The 21,499-nt window shown below is 40.4% G+C and overlaps 2 protein-coding genes and 1 pseudogene across 18 annotated transcripts in view; all 3 read left to right on the top strand.

The window, feature by feature from the left end:
• PPP3CB (protein phosphatase 3 catalytic subunit beta) overlaps positions 1-2,077 on the top strand; it is a 58,750-nt gene extending 56,673 nt beyond the window's left edge. For 14 of the 16 annotated variants that reach the window (XM_024253303.3, XM_024253305.3, XM_024253304.3 and 11 more), the window contains one exon: positions 462-2,077. In XM_024253303.3, the coding sequence (XP_024109071.1) occupies positions 462-640 (179 nt within the window). In that variant the 3' untranslated portion in view covers positions 641-2,077. The remainder of the gene's footprint in view (positions 1-461) is intronic. The other 2 variants (XM_063727341.1, XM_063727342.1) reach the window with 1 other exon arrangement.
• A 57-nt stretch (positions 2,078-2,134) lies between these two features.
• On the top strand, positions 2,135-15,050 carry MSS51 (MSS51 mitochondrial translational activator). 2 transcript variants are annotated; one of them, XM_002820820.6, is made up of 7 exons: positions 2,135-5,371; positions 10,626-10,863; positions 11,163-11,318; positions 12,170-12,294; positions 12,524-13,090; positions 13,407-13,500; positions 13,827-15,050. In XM_002820820.6, exons 2-7 carry the CDS (start codon positions 10,643-10,645, stop codon positions 14,044-14,046), a joined length of 1,383 nt encoding a protein of 460 aa, XP_002820866.1. In that variant the 5' UTR covers positions 2,135-5,371; positions 10,626-10,642; the 3' UTR covers positions 14,047-15,050. The 2 variants fall into 2 exon arrangements, with proteins under 2 accessions (XP_002820866.1, XP_024109078.1); XM_024253310.3 differs by lacking the exon at positions 2,135-5,371 and having other exon boundaries at positions 10,327-10,863.
• A 184-nt stretch (positions 15,051-15,234) lies between these two features.
• Positions 15,235-21,338, top strand: LOC129048452 (large ribosomal subunit protein uL24-like; annotated as a pseudogene).
• The last annotated feature ends 161 nt before the right edge of the window (positions 21,339-21,499 follow it).

Raw genomic sequence — 21,499 nt, forward strand, 5'->3', positions numbered from 1 at the left:
CCTCCCAAGCTCTTGGTACAGATTTATATATTGAGGATTAACCTTGTTTAGCCTCCTCACTTGCCCCTACTCTCATTGCTGCCTTACTGTGATAGTCACTGGTGATCTTAGGGACTGATGTAGGAGATAATTGGTATAGTAGAAGTCAGACTGAGACCCTGAGACCATTGCCTGGAGGTTGATTTTGGGGGCAGGAGAGGGTTAACATTTTTTTGTATTTTTATTTTTTGGAAGGCTTTGCTAACACTTGTCACCTATAAAGCTATGATGTTTATATTTAGGTTTAAACATTTCACATTTTAAGGGAAGACTGAAATGAGGATAGGATTCAGTTAAAGCAAGATTTATGTGTTGCTACTTACAGCTACTAATTTCTTTCTTCTTAAAAATCATTAATTATGTTTTTGAAATCTCAGAAATGTTTTTCAATTACTGACGTATCAAATTTGCATTTTATTAAGCAATACGAGGATTCTCTCCACCACATAGAATCTGCAGTTTTGAAGAGGCAAAGGGTTTGGATAGGATCAATGAGAGAATGCCACCTCGGAAAGATGCTGTACAGCAAGATGGTTTCAATTCTCTGAACACCGCACATGCCACTGAGAACCACGGGACGGGCAACCATACTGCCCAGTGACCCACGACTTCCCAGGGACTCTCACATCTCGGGCCCCAAATGGACAGATCACCCGAGGAGCTGGAGGGGTCGGCCAAGCTGACTGTAAATTTCACAGTCTCTCTGAAGAAACCATTGTGCTTCTGAGACCCTAGCCCCCTTCCTGGATGGAGGCTTGAGGGCCCTGGGACATGTGCTATCTGATAAGATTGGGTCATCGCTGCCAAGGTGGAGAGCAGTGAGCAAGGGGCTTGGGGCAATTTCCAGTGGAGGGCATCCACACCTCCATTTTATGCTTGTGGTTCACACATTTAAGTTTACAAATCAGATTTCTTTTCCCCTTCAGTAGAATTAGATTTTGTTTTTCAATCATGATTTCAAATGCAATCCTAAGAGCTAATGTGGACTTTTCTTTTTCCATGAAATGTCTTTAAAGGATGAATTAGCATGGTCTTAAAATACATTTCTGAGGTTACTAGCTGTATTTTGAATTGTGAGCAAAATGCCAAGAAACCCAGTTGGCATTTATACAAAATGTTGACCTCAGGTCTATAGTTCTTAAATGTGGCTAATTCTGTAACATAGTCTTGGTATTTTTTAATTATGAATGCATATCCTATTTCTAGGCAGGCTCTCTTACTTGAACACAAATCCAAAAACTAATTTAGAGTCTTTTTTGCCCAGATCTTTTAAGACTTATACCCCAGAGATTTAAGAAGAAAACCTCTAAATTTCAAAATTATGAAGAATTACAGAATTACTCATTTAAGGTACTTTAAAAGAAGTTTGTACATTGTCAAAGTAAATTTTAATTCAAATCATGTCTGTAAAACTTGACGTATTTTGTGTATGCATGTTTTCATTTTGCAAATATTTAATATATAGACCTATGATGTACAGGTACGACATGTATAGGTTACCTAGATGTTATGAGAAATTTTAGTTTATTGTGAGTACTCAAGTTGCTTAAAGAGCCACCAGGGTGATTTGCTGCTGGCTTTCTATCATTTTTATGTTTTAATGCAAAGGAAATTTTAAAATGTTCTGGAAGTGTTTTTGATTAAGCAATGCAGCCTAGAAGCAATGGTTCTGTTCAATCATTCAGATGTTAGTGGAAGCATAAAAGTCAAGACTGCATGTTGAAACCTTTCTTTTGATAGTTACTGAACTGCTTGGTTAAACTAAATGGAACCATGTGCTAATTTTTCACAATTATTGACCTGTATTGATTGCCACTGTAGTTTGGTATTTCCCTTTACTTTGGTGGCCTGCTTCCCTCATGCCCTGGAATACAACTCAGAGCTCCAGGCAGCGGAACCATCTATTGTTTTGTTTGCCAGAAAGTGCACCCTGTATGGTCTCCTGTCTAAGTTGGAAATATTATGCATGTGCAGGACTATTCGAGTATTTTATAAACAGTAGCACACAATAAATTCCATGCATGGGCCGCTGCTCCTATCTCTGTGTTGGGTTTTATTTGGAAGATGCAATCTGATTTGGCCTTTTGATACAAATCAGAAAATCCTGTTACTAGAGCTGGGATGTCCTCTGGAGATTATCTCTTGGATAGTTCGTGGTAATTTGATTAATTAAATTCTTTATAAATTTTGCCTTAAAAAAACTTTTGTTATATACTTGTTTTACATGAGCATTAGTAACTGAGCACTAGAGGACTTTGAATGCCTACTGTAGGCCTCCTAAATCTAATATTTAAGATCACTGTTTATTATCTTTTAATTGAAAGAAAATATGTTATTGTCTAGAATTTTGTTATAGTGGTATTGGGAATTTACTGGGTGTTCTAACAATAAGAAAAAATATTAGTGATGATTGCATTTTCCTATCATTCCTTTCTTCTTTGTCATAATCAAAATAAGTATAGGATTTTGCACATTGAGGGATAGTAGGATATTGCTCAAAATTATATAATCATACAATAACTTGAATTATAGTTCTCAACAATAATTACAATGAGATATATTATAAAACATTAAGTCAAAATATAGGCAGGGCACAGTGGCTCATGCCTGTAATCCAAACACTTTGGGAGGCTGAGACAGAGGATTGCTTGAGCCTAAGAGTTCATGGTTGCAGGCTGTGTTGAGCTATGAATGTACCACTGTACTCCAGCCTGGGTGACAGAGTGAGACCCCATCCCTTAAAAACAAACAAAATATATGTAAATATATTAGGCAAGCGTGCGTGCACACACACAGACACACACACACACACACACACACACACACACACAGACATATGCTTGCCTAATTCCAGGTAACAAACAGAACTTCTCAAATTGTTTCTTTTTTCTTTTTCTTTTTTTTTCTTTTCTTTTTTTTGAGACGGAGTCTCTGTCACCCAGGCTGGAATGCAGTGGCATGATCTTGGCTCACTGCAACCTCCGCCTCCTGGGTTCAAGCAATTCTCCTGCCTCGGCCTCCCAAGTACCTGGGACTACAGGTGCCCACCACCATGCCTGGCTAATTTTTGTATTTTTAGTAGAGACGGGGTTTCACCATGTTGGCCAGGCTGGTCTCAAACTCCTGACCTCGTGATCTACCCACCTCAGCCTCCCAAAGTGCTGGGATTACAGGCGTCAGCCACCGCGTCCGGCCACAAATTGTTAATTATTATAACTCTCTGCTTGCCAAAATATTAACTTACAAAGCAGTCCATGAGTTTGCTCTAAAATTATTATGCATTGCATACCTTAAAGATTGTTGTCGATGTTGTTTTATGAAAGTTGCATACCTTAAAGATTGTTGTCGATATTGTTTTATGAAAGCTATTCAGTAAAGAGTTTATCTGGCTAAAATAGACCCAATAGAAAAATTAAAAAGTAAATAAGAGTTTAACTAGTATATCAGGTGCCAGGAACTTCCCTAGCCCTTAGGTACATAACTAGCATTATATAGTGGTTGTGGGAATCATGGGTGACCATTAAGTACTATCAGCAAAAAAAACTATGGATTGATGGTAAAAATTAAGAGGAAAATAAGAGAAAGGAACCAAACTCAGGAAAAGCAATATACCTGAAGAGTGATAAAGTATCACATAGTGCCTCACAGACCACTTCCTACATGTTGAATAGGAACCTCTTTCTAGTCTTTCTTCATAATTCATTTCACAGCATACCATTTATTAAGATTTTTTAAATGCAACTCATGATGAATACAAATTGTGAAAAGTTCAGACTTTTTAAATGTCTACCAGAGCAAGTCATAGTGATGGTAAAATATAAGTATTCAACATCAAAGTTTTTCTATATTACCATTCTCCTTTATATTCATTGACAACTTCTGAATTAGAAAAGTCAATATCTGATGTCTTGTATCTTCTGCAGTTCAGCCATTATTAACAGAACTCAAAACATTTGAGGTTCTCAGCTAAATTTTGAAGCCTGTTAAATTTGAAGTTGGCCTGAAACTTTTGCTCAAAGTGAATTACCCCTATTTTATTTAGGGTTTTTGCCTATTGCAACTGATTTTCCTTTATCCACAGCTATTCTACATAATGTTATGCAGTGTTTGGTTGAATCCTTAACACTTTTCTTCCACCTTCCCTGCATGTAGTTTGTACTTTTTACAGTTTGGGGTTCCTGTGTGGATTTGATTTGCCACATTCCGGGACCTCATTGCAAGTGATTCTGTTCCCCAGTTTGATGATGTTCAAAGAAGCAGGTAAGTGAGAGCTGGGGCCAGATATAAGCAGAAAGTCAGAACTTTTTTATTTAAAAATTTTTTAAAAAATTTTGAGGGTAAGAAAGATCTTGCAGTCTTTTAGGACCACTGCCCTAACAACTTCAGATAGGATAGCTGTAAGTAGAAAGAAGCTAGGAATGTGGAATTGAATTTCCTGGATCAGCTGCAGTTAAAAGGAGGATAAGAGAATGGTTGAGCTGATTCTTTTCTATTTTCTTTTCCTAGAAATAGTATGCGTTTTTAGTCATTAACTAATATTTTGGTTTTGTTTAATATCCCAGAAGCATTTATTCCTCTCTTAAACAGGTAAAGTGCCCCTGATGACACTCTCACTCAGAGAGTTATCTTACCCTTCTTTCAGGGAAAGTGAATTTTACAAGTTAATTCTGCATGTTTCCCCTACAACTGATTTCATTCTGTACCATTAAATGGCCATTTATTTTCTCCCTTCTACTTAATCCAAGATTGGACATTGTTGAGTTTTGTTTGAACAATGTTTGTTATGCTGAAAAAGGACACCAGGCCTGGGGGAACTCATCCTGTGTCTAGATCAACAAATAGAACTCCAGAGGGTCCTCTGGTTCCTCCCACTTGGTTGGAAAGGTGCTTACCCTTTCCAATCAAATACTGACTTCTGCACGAATCCAAAGGGTTTTTTCTGAAGCTGTAAACTGAGAACAGAAATATTGCCTTGAGTGAGAGAAGTATAGGAAGCAGCAGGTTTCATTTTTTGTCAGCCTGCCTGGCCTTTACTTGGCTAACACTTGGGAGTGTTGACAGTCCTGAGCCCTCTTGGCAGAGAACAAAGGTTAGAAAGAGAAGCCCTCAGGCAGGGGGACAGATCCCTCTTTGCCTCATTAGGGAGAATTCAGCCTTGTCTGTCTGGTTGGCAGGGCACACTTAATCACTGAGACTCAGCATTTCAGCAGTTTGCAAAGGAAAGTGATACGAAGGGACAGCTGCAAGTAAGCCACAACCTAGATCTGAAGAGATCAAGAACTCATTTCACTTGGAGGAAAGAAAGAAGGAAGGAAGCCGAGGACTTAGCAGGGTAAGTTTTTTTTTCCGTCAACCTGTCTGCTTGCTTAGTTTATAATTGAGTGAAGTATTTATCACCCCAGGCAGTGTTAATCACTGATTAAACAGCTGGATGTGGCCATAATTACAGTGTCCTTAATGCATTTCTCCTTCTTTTTTCCTACCCCCTTATAAGGATCTCCAATGACCAGTTTCACTCTCCCTTCTTCCTACCTCCCCAAAGACATTTTGCATTTTTTGGTGACTTACAGAAAATTAGATGAGCACTCCTTATCTGGAGACAGTGAAAATATGACTGTAGTTTAGGTGAAGCTTGGAACTCTTGGTGGTAAAGAAGAAGATGGGAAACCTAGGTCTAGGAATAGATTAATATTTTGTCTTGTAATTTGGACATGAAGGATAAAAGTTTTTCTAGGCAATCAAGATCATGTCTCCTCTTCAGTTCTTGGTGTTGGTGTTCTCTCTCTTATACTGGGACTAAATTAGAGCCTAAGTCACTGGGGATGGCTAGAAAAAAATGAAAGGGATTCCCTTTCTAAGTGGAGAACATTCTAGACTCTGGAAAGTTCAAAGAGCTTACTGCAATTCTTTCCAGCTTCTCCCGTGAGTCCCCTGTTTTTTCCTTTGTTTCTCTCAGTTTTTAACCTGTGAACAGGGAGTAGCCTGGGGCTCTTTGCAGGAGAATTAGAACTAGGGAAGCTGTGTCTGGGCCTGGGGTATACAAACTCAAACATGAACCTGATGATGTATATAGATGCAGATCAAAGACCTGGCTTCTCACCCACCTTCTTACTTTTCTGCCAGAAAGCTAACTCATTTGTATCATCAACATTGTGCTCCAGACACAGAGGAGACTGTGACATTAAGGATTTTTACCGCCACTCCTCTTCCCCAAACTGTGTGATCCTTTTGCTTTCTAACCAGTTCAGCCAACTCCCAGATTGCCAAGAGCTAATCTTCCTTTAGAGGAAGACCTCTCCTTGGAAATGCAGAAAAGTAAAGCAGTACCTTTCTGACCTTAAGTGGCTTGCTTCCATTGCAGCAAAAAGGCTTATGTTTTAACTTCAGGGAGATATCTATTATAAATTCTGGGATTTAAGACCCTAGAGTTGTCTCAAATCACACTTTCCTTCCATACCTATTTAAAAAAAAAAAAAAAAAAAGTCCATTCTTTCAAGGTTTAAGGAAGTGGTGTCTTGGCCGGGCGCCGTGGCTCATGCCTGTAATCCCAGCGCTTTGGGAGGTCGAGGTGGGCGGATCACAAGGTCAGGAGTTCGAGACCAGCCTTACCAACGTGGTGAAACCCCATCTCTACTAAAAATACAAAAATTAGCTGGGCATGGTGGCGCAAGCCTGTAATCCCAGCTACTCAGGAGGCTGAGGCAGGAGAATCACTTGAACCCGGGAGGTGGAGGTTGCAGTGAACCAAGATCGCACCACTGCACTCCAGCCTGGGTGACAGAGTGAGACTCTGTCTCAAAGAAAGAAAGAAAAAGAAAATGTTATCTTGCCTGAGGCAGGTGGGTAGAGTAGATAAATGCTTTTTGTAGAATGGCAGTGATTCTGAAAATGCAGTGAGAATGTGAGGTGATTAAAAGTGGAGGACAGAATGAGGTTAGTTGTTGGAAATGGGGTCCTAAAGTGTGAAGGGCAATTCCATCTACTCTTTTGGTAAAAAGACATGACCCTTAAACCCTAAGATAATCTAATTTCATTAGGTCCAATTTCTTCTTCATTGAAGGTAATATATAGGATATGGTATACAGATGAGCTTGACTGTTTCTGTTCTGTGGACTCTGAAACCATCCATTCACCCATGGGATAAGGGGAGACATTAAGAGGGTGGATGGAAACATAAGGATGAGGAGAAAGAAAGTACAAAGGAAAATACAAATTTGTTCTTCCATTAACCTGAGGACAGGTTTTTAAGAGTCATGTTGTAAGATATGGATATGAGCTGGATAATTCTAGGAGCTTTTTGTTTATTTTTGCCACCTGCATACATCTCAGCTGCATGATGATTCTGAGGTTTTTCCTAACAGATTTGATCTAGAAGGATCAAATGTCAGATCATTTTTGTAACAAAACATGATCGCTGGTTTGAACTTTAACAGTGTCCTCATTCACACTGCCAGCGTTTTTAATCCTCTATCATTTCTCTGTACCTGAAGACAATCTGGGGATTAATAACTTTTTAGCCTCTCAGTCTCTATGAATACCTTCCTTCCTTTTTTAATTGAAGTGAAAATTATATAACATAAAATTAATAATTTTAAAGTGAGCAATTAAATGGCATTTAGTGTATTCACGGTATTGTTCAACCACCAATTTGTCTTGTTCCAAAACATTTTTATCACCCCAAAAGAAGACCCCATAACCATTAAGCAGTTACTCCCCATTTTCCCTTCCACCCAGCCCTTAGCAACTACCAATCAGTTTTCTGTCTCTGGGTTTACCTGTTCTGGATATTTCACAGAAATGGCATCATACAACATGTATATAACATTTTGTGTCTGGCTTTCTTCACTTAGCATAATGTTTTTTGAAGTTCATCTACATTGTAGCATGTATCAGTATTTCATTTCTTTTTACAGCTGAATAATATACATCTTCATATGTATATTTATATCCCAATTTGTTTATCCGTTTATCCATTGATGGACCTTTGGGTTGTTTCTACCTTTTAGCTGTTGTGAATAGTGCTCCTATGAACATTCACATATAAGTATTGGTTTGAGTATCTGTTTTTAAATATTTTGGGCACATACCTAAGAATGAAATTTCTGGTTATATAGTAATATTATGTTAACTTTTTGGGGAACTGCCATACTGTTTTCTATAGTGGTGGCACCATTTTACATTCTCACCTGCAGTGTACGAGGGTTCAAATCACTCCATATCCTCATCAACACTTGTTATTTTCCGTTTTTTTTTTTTATAATAGCCATACTAGTGGGTATGAAGTAATATCTCACTGTGGTTCTGATTTGCATTTTCCTAATGACTATTGAGCATATTTTCTTGTGTTTATTGTCCATTTGCATATATTCTTTGGGAAAATGTCTATTCACATGTTATGCCCAATTTTTTAGTTGGGTTGTTTGGTGGTTTTTTTGTTTGTTCTTTGTTATTGAGTTGTGGGAATTCTTTATATATTTTGAATACTAACCCCTTATCAGATATATGGTGTGCAAATATTTTCTTCCATTCTTGGGGTGTCATTTGACTCTGTTGTTAGTTTAGAATCCTTTGATGCACAAAAGTTTTTAATTTTGCTGTTCAATTCATCTATTTTGGTGGTGGTGGTGTTGCCTGTGCTTTTGGTGTCATATCCTAGAAATTATTGCCAAACCTATGTCATGAACCTTTCCCCATAGACTTTTATAGTTTTACTTCTTAAGTTTAGGTCTTTATACTTTAAACATTCAAACTCGAGTCATTCTGTTTCATTAATTTGCAGAATGTTTCTGTCTATATTTCTGTGTTTATTCTCTCCTCTGTGCTTAGAATTTATTTTTTCCCTATTTCCAAGTATTCAAAGTATTCCCATCTTTCAAGGTCTATTCCAACTGCTACCTGCTTCATGAAGAAAGCCACTGAAGAGATTCTCGCCCACTGAAGAGATTTTCTTCTTCTGATCTCCCATTAGTGCTTTAGTTGCACTTTTCTGGTTGGATTTATTTAGTACCTTATAGTCTACATCTAATCTCCCTACAAGACATTTAGATATGTATTTCTCATATTTGCTTCTATATATAGTGTTTCACAAATGATTTCATCTGTTTATCAGTAAATATATATTACATGAATGGACATTTTAATTTTTCTCTTATGGTCCTTTCTGTTTACTCAGCTCTTATGGAAGGCATGGGAGAAGATGAGACAGGGAAAGAGGACAGCACAGAGTCACAGCCAGATAGTGACTGAGTGTAGGCTTACTTCTACCTCAGAACTTACGACTTTAGGAAATTTTTCTGACTTGCTTGACTACATAACTCTTAGTGCACATTTTATATTACATTTAATTTTTACTTCTTAGCTTATTGCTTATACATGTGATAATAGGTCTTTCAAAATAAATGTTTTATCTCTCTAGATTAAACTGTCTGACTCTCCAATTGGATGGTCACTTTGGAGAACTAAAACTTCTATTGCTTTTTCCTCTTTTAAATTGAGTTTTAAAATACATTAAAGATATATTAATATTTTCTCCTTATTAAAAAAGTCAAACATTACAGATAAGTATGCAGTTCCGTTCGATCAGCCCAATTCCTATTTAACTGCCTTCTTAAACTATTCAGAGTTAATCACTGTTACCAATTTTCTTTTTTTTTTGAGACGGAGTTTCGCTCTTGTTGCCCAGGCTGGAGTGCAATGGTGCGATTTCAGCTCACTGCACCCTCCGCCTCCTGGGTTCAAGCAGTTCTCCTGCCTCAGCCTCCCAAGTAGCTGGGATTACAGGCACCCACTACCATGTCCAGTTAATTTTTTGTATTTTTAGTAGAGACAGGGTTTCACCATGTTGGCCAGGCTGGTCTTGAACTCCTGACCTCAGGTGATCTGCCCGCCTCAGCCTCCCAAAGTGCTGGGATTACAGGTGTTAGCCACCACGCCTGGCTGTTACCAGTTTTCTATGGGCCCTGCCAAATCTTTTTTAATGCATTTACTTATATATATGTGTGTGTGTGTGTGTGTATATATATGTGTGTGTGTGTGTATATATATATATAAAATGTATAGGACTTAATATGTATAAATTATATTCATATAAAATTATTTCTTCTCGGCTGGGTGCGGTGGCTCAAGCCTGTGATCCTGGCATTTTGGGAGGCCAAGGTGGGTGGATCACCTGAGGTCAGGAGTTTGAGACCAACCTGACCAACATGGTGAAACCCCATCTCTACTAAAAAATACAAAAATTAGCCGGGCATGGTGGCGCCTGCCCATAGTCCCAGCTACTCGGGAGGCTGAGGCAGGAGAATCGCTTGAACCTAGGAGGTGGAGTGAGCTGAGATTATGCTGCTGCACTCCAGCCTGGGCGGCAGAGCGAGACTCTGTCTCAAAAAACAACAAGAACAAATTACTTCTTCCGTATTTTCCACAGCTGCCTATGGTGATCAATAACCAGTAAATACTGAATAAATCTTACTGATAACCTGGGTCTGAGAGACTGGAATGAGAAATGAAAGGTCAAGCATATGAAAATACTTCACAAGTGTCCAGCTTGTAAAATTCCATTCCATGTCTGTTCTGCATATAATCTCCAGGTATCACTGGACAGGCCATGGCTCCACGGTCCCGGCGACGAAGGCACAAGAAACCTCCCTCATCAGTGGCTCCCATCATCATGGCCCCAACCACAATTGTGACCCCTGTGCCTCTGACCCCCTCAAAACCTGACCCTAGCATTGACACACTTGGCTTCTTCTCCTTGGATGATAATGTTCCTGGCCTATCGCAGCTGATCCTTCAAAAGCTGAACATGAAAAGCTATGAAGAATATAAGTGAGTGACCAGCTCTATAGAAAAGGGATATATTGTCTCTGGTAGAAGTAAATTTCAGAAGGTGGAGAGGGAGTACAGTTTGGGGAATATGGAGTATTTGCAATAAGAGATTTTCTCATCCTAACTTTTGCCAGTTACTATATTACTATAAAAGAAGAAATATTCACTTAAGTGAAAAATGATGGCAGTGGGAGACGTAGGAGTAAGTGGAAATGTGTAGGAGACAAGATGGGGGGCATGAGAGCTTTTGGAGATATTCCTTTCCCCATTGTCATTCCTTCTCCATGCTGTCTCTGCAGGTTGGTGGTAGATGGGGGTACCCCCGTATCAGGCTTTGGATTTCGATGTCCTCAAGAAATGTTCCAGAGGATGGAAGACACATTTCGATTCTGTGCTCACTGTAGAGCACTCCCTAATGGGCTTTCAGACTCCAGGGTTCTCCGGCACTGTAAGAGGTGACTTGTTGGGAGCTAATAGGGAGACATTCAGAAATGATCCTGTACTAGCCGGGCATGATGACTTATGCCTGTAATCCCAGCACTTTGGGAGGCCAAGGCAGGTGGATCACATGAGGCCAACCTGGCCAACACGGCAAAACCCTGTCTCTACTAAAAATACAAAAATTAGCCTGGTGTGGTGGCACACACCTGTAGCCTCAGCTACTCGAGAGGCTGAGGTGGGAGAATTGCTTGAACCCAGGAGGCAGAGGTTGCACACTGCACTCCAGCCTGGATGACAGAGTGAGATTCCGTCTCAAAAAAAAAGCAATGACCTTCTACTACAACCTCATTCCAAGAGGAAAGATCTGAAAGTTTTCAAAATAACCTAAGACTTAGGTCCTTATTTTTTGTCACCCAGGCTACCAGAGATTAGAACAGTGTTCTAATCCTGCTTATTTTTGGTGTTATTGGGAAGTGAGACAAGAAACCACAATACAATCCTCTCTGTCTGTCTCTCGAGTACTCAAGGAGTAAGACTACATTTGTTCTGGGGGGGTGGGGGTTGAACCATACCTGTTATGAGAGGACAGCTGCAAACTCATGGTGTTTTTTCTAAAAGTGATATAAAAAGTGAGTTGTTCCAGATAGAGAGTAAGGTATCACTCTGTCTGGCAGAGTAATTATATTCCCAATCCCTCCTGCCTTGTCTGCCAAATGTAGTCCCCAAAATTGGTGCATCAGCTGTCATTCCTCTCCCTATGTTCCTTACCCATTCACCATCCTAGGTGCAGGAATATCAGTTCCTTTCCTCAGATAACCCCAATCACATTTATAGTATAAAAACTATTTGTCTCTCATTCTCTCAGGTGCAGAAATGTCTATTACTGTGGTCCAGAGTGCCAGAGGTCAGACTGGCCCGCACACAGGAGGGTTTGTCAAGAGCTTCGTCTTGTGGCTGTGGACCGTCTCATGGAATGGCTTCTGGTCACAGGTGGAGTGGTGGTGTTGAGGATCTCTGCCATAATGGTCATAGTTGATTGCATTTAAAGGAAGATACAAAATCATATTGTTATGAAAAAATGAGGAAGTGGGGCAAAGGATGGGGCACCCCTGCTCACAGGTTGGCAGAGTGAACATGGAGGGAATATTGATCATTAGTGAGGGGGAAATTTTGAAGCCAGGAAAGCATTAGGTTACTTCTTATTTCTTCTTTCCTACAGGTGATTTTGTCCTACCCTCAGGACCTTGGCCATGGCCACCTGAAGCTGTACAGGACTGGGACTCCTGGTTTTCTATGAAGGGGTTACACCTAGATGCTACATTGGATGCTGTGCTAGTTAGTCATGCCGTGACCACCTTATGGGCCAGTGTAGGACGGCCAAGGCCAGACCTGGATGTCCTGCAGGGATCTTTGAAGCGGCTGCTGACAGATGTCCTGTCACGGCCCTTGACTCTAGGCCTAGGACTTAGGGCCTTGGGGATAGATGTTAGGAGGATTGGGGGAAGCACAGTGCATGTGGTTGGTGCTTCCCATGTGGAGACATTTCTTACTCGCCCAGGGGACTATGATGAGCTTGGTTACATGTTTCCTGGGCACCTTGGACTCCGTGTGGTCATGGTGGGTGTAGACGTAGCTACTGGCTTTTCACAGAGCACCTCAACTTCACCCCTGGAACCTGGCACAATTCAGCTTAGTGCCCACAGGGGCCTCTACCATGACTTCTGGGAGGAGCAAGTAGAGACCGGGCAGACACACCATCCAGATTTGGTGGCGGCATTCCATCCAGGTAAGAGTCATTGGTTCAGGGGAATAGAGGGTGGCTCCCCTGAGAATTTTCCATCCTGAATCGTCTGTCTTTGGAACCCCATTCATTTGGTCTCATTAAATACAATATGATGACCCAACTTTTCTTGATCATTTGCCATATGTACTACACTTGGGTTCAGAATTTTTCATTGAAGAGTGGATGATGATGATGATGATGATGATAATGATTGGGGATAAGCAAGGTGAGGGGTGGGGTACTCACAATCAAAGAAATATCTTGCTCTTAGGGTCTGCTTTAGTCTTTCCCTATTCCCATTTTTATTTTTGTTCCACAGGTTTCCATTCCTCCCCAGACTTGATGGAGGCTTGGCTGCCCACCCTGCTGCTACTTCGTGACTATAAGATTCCTACATTGATTACTGTTTACAGGTTTTGACCTCATCCTATTTGTGATACTTCCCTGACTTTACATCTCTCTTTATATAGATGAGCTCATTTTGCCCCCTCTTGCTCATCTACCTTCTGGTGAGGATGTTCATCTTTTCCGTATATGGCTTTTTCATCCCCTTGGAACAGTCCTTTGCTAGTTAATTGAATATTTAATGAGACATTTGGGAGGGAAAGATAGCCCTTGCCTAGTCCAGCCTTAGGCAGTTTGGGGGATTGGTGATTACAGAAATGTCAGGCTCTTGGGCAATTTTTCCTTTATCTCTGTCACAATCAGTAGAGTAATTTTTCTTCTCTGTCTTCTACAGCCATCAGGAGTTGGTATCCTCTTTGCAGATTCTGGTGGAACTGGATACACACATCACTGCCTTTGGGGCTAATCCTTTCATGTCCCTCAAACCTGAACAGGTCTATTCCAACCCCAACAAGCAGCCAGTATACTGCAGTGCATACTATATCATGTTTCTTGGAAGCTCCTGTCAGCTGGATAATAGGCAATTAGAAGAGAAAGTGGATGGTGGGATTTAAATAGATCATGAATGGACATCTGGAAAATGTGGAGGTTGTGATGAAATTACCCTGCTAATGCCAGGTTCTTGCAAACTTTGAAAAACATTATATTCTAGACCTCATTCACTGTTTGGGTAAAAATTCTAAGCTGAATTGAGAGTTTCTGTATAACATAACTAGTTTCTTTCTTTTTTTGAGATGGAGTCTTGCTTTGTTGCCCAGGCTGGAGTGCAGTGGCGCGATCTCGGCTCACTGCAGCCTCCACCTCCTGGGTTCAAGTGGTTCTCCTGCCTCAGCCTCCCTATTAGCTGGGATTACAGGTGCACACCACCACACCTGGCTAATTTTTGTATTTTTAGTAGAGACAGGGTTTCGCCATGTTGAGACAGGGTTTCGCCATGTTGACCAGGCTCGTATCAAACCCTTGACCTCAGGTGATCTGCCTGCCTCGACCTCCCAAAGTTCTGGGATTACAGGCATGAGCCACCATGCCCAGCCAATGTAACTGGTTTCTAAGAGTTTAGCCACAGTAGCTTCTAGAGATAGGAAATTAGATTTAGTGGGTGGGAAGAGGCCCTGATGTTGGTCTTTCCAGAGCTTATAGTTCCTAACACTTTCCTTTGTAAAGAAGTTTACCTTTTGACTGGAACCAGATGGCACTGAGAAGAAGAATGAGAACCACCTTATTCTTCTAAAAAAGACTTTCTTCTCATCCAGTAATTTGGGCTAAAAAATGGAAAGATGTTGATGACTCGAAGTGGTGCAAGAATGGACAAGTCAGGGAAGTCATTGGGAACATGGATGAGGTTGTAAGCATTGGTACAATGCTTTTTCCTGTTTTCCTGGCTTTTTTGAGAGAAATGTCTAATTTTCCTGTTTTCTCTTGGGGACTTTTGACCCTAGAGTAGCCCTGGTGTTATATTTTAGATATCCCAAGCTATATCAGACTTTTCCTGAATATACTGGAGTTACTTTTTATCCCCCATTCTATACCCCAATAAACTCAGTTTGGGGCTTCTTAAGTCACTTGTTTTATTTCCTATTCACTGGCAAGTATTACTCATCTGCACATAACACCTCAAGACTGGAAGTTTCTCTCTTGCCAACAGAGTAATTAGCATCAGTTCTCTGGGTCTGCCACTCTGTCACACATTTGCCTCATGTCATCCTTTTTTATTTCTTTTTCTTTTTTCTTTTTTTTTTTGGAGACAGAGTCTTGCTCTGTCACCAAGGCTGGAGTGCAGTGGCATTACCATAGCTCTTTGCAGCCTCAGACTCCTGGGCTCAAGTGATCCTTCCATCTCATCCTCTCAAGTAGTTGGGACTTACAGGTACATACCACCATGCCCAGCTAACTTTTTTTTTTTTTTTTCTAGAGACAGGGCCTCCTTGTATTGCCCAGGCTGGTCTCAAACTCCTGGGCTCAAGCAGTCCTCCCACCTCAGCCTGCCAGAGTGTTAGGATTACAGGCATGAGACACTGTGCCCAGCCAATGTCATCCTTTTCTCATCATACTCTCAGGATTAGGACATTTCCTGGGTATTCATTCCTACAATCTTGCCATGACTGTCTTTCGCACACATATTACAGCCCATCACCCCAACACACATATACACATTCTATTGCCCACTCTAATAGGGATAATTTTAGAATTTCATATATTCATTGAAAACAGTACCTGTCATACTACAGGTACTGTATTTTGGCTTTGGGGAGATTGAAAAGTGAATAAGACATGGTGTTTATTCTTAGGAAGGGAAATAATATTTATGTATTTGGAGATACCTTTATTGCAAGGTATAATATGGAGTAAGAAATACGAGAGAGGCTTCTGGTGCTAAGGAAATAGAGTGAAAACAGCTCTCTTCCCTCTTGCGGCCATCACTGAAGCAGGAGCGGCCAAAATGAAGTTTAATCCCTTTGTGACTTCCGACTGAAGCAAGAATCGCAAAAGGCATTTCAATGCACCTTCCCACATTCACAGGAAAATTATGTCTTCCCCTCTTTCCAAAGAGCTGAGACAGAAGTACAACGTGCAATGCATGCCCATCCAAAAGGATAATGAAGTTCAGGTTGCATGAGGACACTATAAAGGTCAGCAAATTGGCAAAGTAGTCCAGGTTTACAGGAAGAAATATGTTATCTACAATGAACGGGTGCAGTGGGAAAAAGCTAATGGCACAACTGTCCACATAGGCATTCACCCTAGCAAGGTGGTCATCACTAGGCTAAAACTGGACAAAGACCGCAAAAAGATCCTTGAATGGAAAGCCAAATCTCGCGAAGTAGGAAAGGAAAAGGGCAAATACAAGGAAGAAACAATTGTGAAGATGCAGGAATAAAGTAATCTTATATACAAGCTTTGATTAAAACTTGAAACAAAGAAAAAAAAAGAAATAGAGTGAAAAGAGATCATTTTGCTAAACGATAGTGAAAATATTCTGAGTGAGAATTTTTTGAAACAGAGCACAAGGCACTCAAGATGGAAGGAACAACAGGACCAGAAGTTTGGAGGCAGAAAAGCCTATGGGATATTTGAAGGTACCTTTGGGGATTAGTATAAATTAAGTCTGGAAGGTAGATTGAGATAAGATTATAGGAGTATTGTGGATTTTTGTAGATCTGAGTATGAATCCTGGAGCAGCCATCAAATTTTATATTGCAAGGGAAGCTAAACTTCTCTAAGCCTTAGTTTCTTCATCTGTAAAATGGAGATAATACCAAGTATCCCAAATTAATATTGAAGTTAAAATGTTTGCAAAGTTAGAGGACTCACACATCCCAATTTCTTTTTTTTGTTGTTTGAGACAAGAATCTCGGGCTCAAGTGATCCTCCCACCTCAGCCTCCCTAGTAGCTGGGACCACAAGTGCAAGCCACCATGCCCAGCCAATTTTTGTATTTTTTGTAGAGACAGCGTTTTGCCATGTTGCCCAGGCTGGTCTTGAACTCCTGAGCTCAAGAGATCCACCCTCCTCAGCCTCCCAAAGTGCTGGGATTACAGACATGAGCCACTGTGCCCGGCCCCCAGTTCCAAAACCTATAATCATTATGTACTTACCAGTTCAATATCCCTAATCTGAAAACCCGAAATGCTCCTGTGAGCATATCCTTTGAGTGCTCTGTCGGCACTCCAAAAGTTTCAGGTTTTGGAACATTTTGGATCTCAGTACTCAAAAAGCTTTGGATTTTGGAGCATTTTGAATTTCAAATTTTTTGATTAGGGATGCTCAACCTGTACGAAATAGTAATAGTCAAGACAATGTGATACTGGCATAGAATAGACATAAGGTCAGTGCAATAGAATTGAGAATTGTCTTAGTCTGCTTGGGCTGCTGTAACAAAATACTGTAAACTGTGTGGCTTGTAAACATCAAATCTATTTTCCACATTTCTGGAAGCTGGAAAGTCCAAGATCAAGGCACTAGCAGATTTCGTGTCTGGGAAGGGCATGTTCTTACTGTGGAAGGGGTGACTGAGCTCACTCTTTCCTCTTTTACAAGGACACTAATCCCACTCATGAGGGCTCTGCCCTCATGACCTAATAATTTCCCAAAGATCCCACCTCCTAAAGCCAGAGGTTAGGATTTCAGCATGTGAATTTGTGTATGTGTGGTGTATGTATGTGTATGTGTTGGGGTGGAGGAGGCTCACAAAACATTCAGACTGTAACAAGAATAGCAGGGCATGGTGGTTCATGCCTGTAATCCCAGCACTTTGGGAGGCCAAGGCAAGCAGATCGTTTGAGCTCAGGAGCTTGAGACCACTGTGGGAAACATCCCAAAACCCCCTCTCTAAAAAAAATACAAAAAAAATTAGCTGGGCATGGTGACACATACATGTAGTCCTAGCTACTTGAGGGGCTGAGGTGAGAGGATCGCTTGAGCCCAGGAGGTTGAGGCTGCAGTGAGCCAAGATTGTGCCACTGCACTCCAGCCTGGGTGAAAAGTGAGAACCTGTCTCAAAAAAAAAAAAAAAAAAAAAAAAAAGAAAAGAAAAAAACCTTAACATTTATGGTCAATTGATTTTTGACAAGGGTACATAAACAATTAATTGGGAAAAGAACAGACTTTTTAACAAATAGTGCTGGGACAACTGGATATCCAGATGCAGAAGAATAAAGTTATACCCCCACCTCACACAATATACAAAGATTAACTCAAAATGGTTCAAATACCTAAAACAAACTCTTCAAAGAAAATAAAGGGGAAAATCTTCGTGAACTTATCTGGCAATGTTTTCTTAGATATGACACCAAAAGTACAAGCAACCAAAATAAAAATAAATATATTAGACTATCAAAATTTAAAATTTTAGGCCAGGTGTGGTGGCTCACACCTGTAATCCCAACATTTTAGGAGGCAAAGATGGGAGGACTGCTTAAGCCCAGAAGTTCAAGATGAGCCTAAGCGACATAGACCTATCTCTACAAAAAAAAAAAAAAATTAGCTGGGCATGGTGGCGCACGCCTGTAGTCACACTACTTGGGAGGCTGAGGTGGAAAGATGCTTGAGCCCAGGAGGCTGCAGTGAGCCATGATCGCACTCCAGCCTGGGTGACAGAGCGAGATCCTGTCTCAAAAAAAAAAAAGTAAAGAATGAGAGAAAATATTAATAAATTATATATCTGATAAGGGACCTACAACTTAACAGATAACCCAGTTAAAAATAGGCAAAGGATCTGAACAGACATTTCTCCAAAAAAGATGTATAAATGGCCAATAAGTACATGAAAAGATGCTCAACATCATCAATCATTAAGGTATACAAATTAAAATTACAATGAGATACCACTTCATACCTACTACGATGGCTATGATAAAGAGGTGGTAATAAATGTTGATGAGGATGTGAAGAAATTGTAACCTTCATACACTGCTGGTGGGAATGTAAAATGATGCAGCCAATTTGGAAAACAGTCTGGCAGTTCCTCAGTTAAACATTGAGGGCCAGGTAATGATGACTCACGCCTGTAATCCCAGCACTTTGGGAGGCTGAGCTAGGAGTACTGCTTAAAGCAAGGAGTTTGAGACCAGCCTGGGCAACGAATCAAGACCCTGTCTCTTAAAAAAACAAAAAAAAAAGTTAAAAATTGACTTACCATTTGACCCAGAAGTTTTGCTCATAGGTTTGTACCCATGAGAAATGAAATCATATGTATATAAATATTCATAGCAGCATTATTCATGACAGCCAAAAGATGAAAACAACTAAAATATCCATCAGCTTATGAATGGATAAGCAAAATGTGGTAAATCCTTACAAGGAAATAGTATTTGACCATAAAAGTAATGAAATACTGATTCATGTTACAATATGAAAGCCAGTTACAAAAGACTACGTATTGTACAAGTGCATTTATATGAAATGTTCAGAATAGGCAAGTCTATGGAGACAAAGTAGATTAGTGGCTGCATGTGGACAGGGAGGATGGGGGTATTGGGGGTGATGGGTAAAGGGTATGGGATATAACCATTCTAAAATTGATTGTGGTGATAGATGCACAACTCTGAATGTACTAAAAATCATTGAATTGTACACATTATGTGGGTGAATTATATTTCAATAAAGCTGTTACCAAAGTTTTCTAATCTTAGAGAATGTAAAAAATAAGGAGATTTAAATCCTTAACACAGTACCTAGCAAATAGTATGTCCTTAATAGCTATTATTTGATAAATATCATTTTGAATTTTGCTCAGTAACACAGATTGAACTAGCAGTAGTGTGTAAGATGGTTTGGTAATGGAAAATCCAGTTAGGACACTATTGTCACGGTTCAGACAAGAGATAATGTAGGTGTCCGCTAAGATTATATCAGTAGGTATGGAGAGCAAGAGGTAATTTTTAACTACAAGTAAAGTAAATAAGTAGTGACATTTTGCAGGTAGAACATGAAAGTAAAATCTGTAGGATTTGTTTGCTGATTGTGATGGATGAAGGGTGATGTATCTGTCAGCCAGAATATAATTAGAAACTACACAGTAACAGGTGGCACAAAAACATCCAGTTTAGTAGAATGGTGGTGATAGTACATAAAAGTCCAGATGCCTAGCTTATTGTCAAATGCTGAGGATTCTAAGATGGCTTCTGCCCTTAATAGGAGACTGACATAAGCAAGGACAATATAATGGAGTTATGTTTTCTAAAGTCAGCATATGAAATGAAAAAAATATTTTCAAAACTACCTTTGAAAATCCTTTAGGGTAGCACATGGGTTCTCTCAGTAGGTCTATCAGAGCCAGTTTTTTGTTGGAAATAAATCTGTATTTGGCTGATCACCAGATGAATTAGTTGGCTTGGGTTTTGGGGGCCCTATTGTAGTCAATCAGACAATCAGTTATTTATCAAACACTCACTACTAGTCTCTAAAGATATCCCTGTTCTCAAGGAGCTTACATTCTAGATGGGGACAGAAACAGTAAACACACAGAATTTCAGATGCTTTTAAGTGGTATAAGGAAAATTAAATAATGAGCATAGCTGATAGTAGTGGTTGTGCTGGTGGCAGCTACTAATGTTCAGGAAGTACCTTGAGGAGATGACATTTTTTGTTTGTTCTTTTGAGATAGGGTCAGGCTCTGTTGCCCAGGCTGGAGTGCAGTAGTGAGATCTTGGCTTACTACAGCCTCTGCCTCCTGGGTTCAAGTGATTCTCCCCTGTGAGCCTCCTAAGTAGATGGGATTACAAGTGCACACTACTATGCCTGACTAATTTTTGTATTTTTTGTAGAGATGGGGTCTCGCCATGTTGCCCAGGCTGGTCTCCAACTCCGGGGTTTCAGTGATCTGCCTGTCTTGGGCCTCCCAAAGTGCTAGGATTATAGATGTGAGCCAACTCACCCAGCCAGGAGACCACATTTGAGATGACACCATGGAGAACATTCCTAGTAGAAACAATAGCAAGTGCCAAGGTCCTGAGAATCTGGTGCATTTGGTCACAAGCTTGGTATGTTTGGACCGAAGGCCACTGTGTTCAGAGGTTAGTGATTAAGGAAAGTGAAGGCCAGGCGCCGTGGCTCACGCCTGTAATCCCAGCACTTTGGGAGGCCGAGGCAGGTGGATCACGAGGTCAGGAGATCGAGACCATCCTGGCTAACATGGTGAAACCCCGTCTCTACTAAAAATATAAAAAAATTAGCTGGGCGTGGTGGCAGGCATCTTTAGTCCCAGCTACTCGGGAGGCTAAGCCAGGAGAATGGGGTGAACCTGGGAGGTGAAGCTTGCGGTGAGCTGAGATTGCACCACCGCACTCCAGCCTGGGCGACAGAGCAAGACTCCGTCTCAAAAAAAAAAAAAAAAAAAAAGTGAAAAGGGATTAGATGAGCGATGTAGGCAGGGACCAGATTATCTAGGGCCTAATAGACCATCATCAGGAGTTTGGATTTTATTTTATTCTGGTTCCAGTGGGAAGCTATTAAAGAAGTTTAATCATGGGAATTACATGACCCAATTTATTCTTTAGAAAGATCACT

Source organism: Pongo abelii, chromosome 8 (assembly GCF_028885655.2).
Source record: "Pongo abelii isolate AG06213 chromosome 8, NHGRI_mPonAbe1-v2.0_pri, whole genome shotgun sequence".
NCBI classification, from domain to species: Eukaryota; Metazoa; Chordata; class Mammalia; order Primates; family Hominidae; genus Pongo; species Pongo abelii.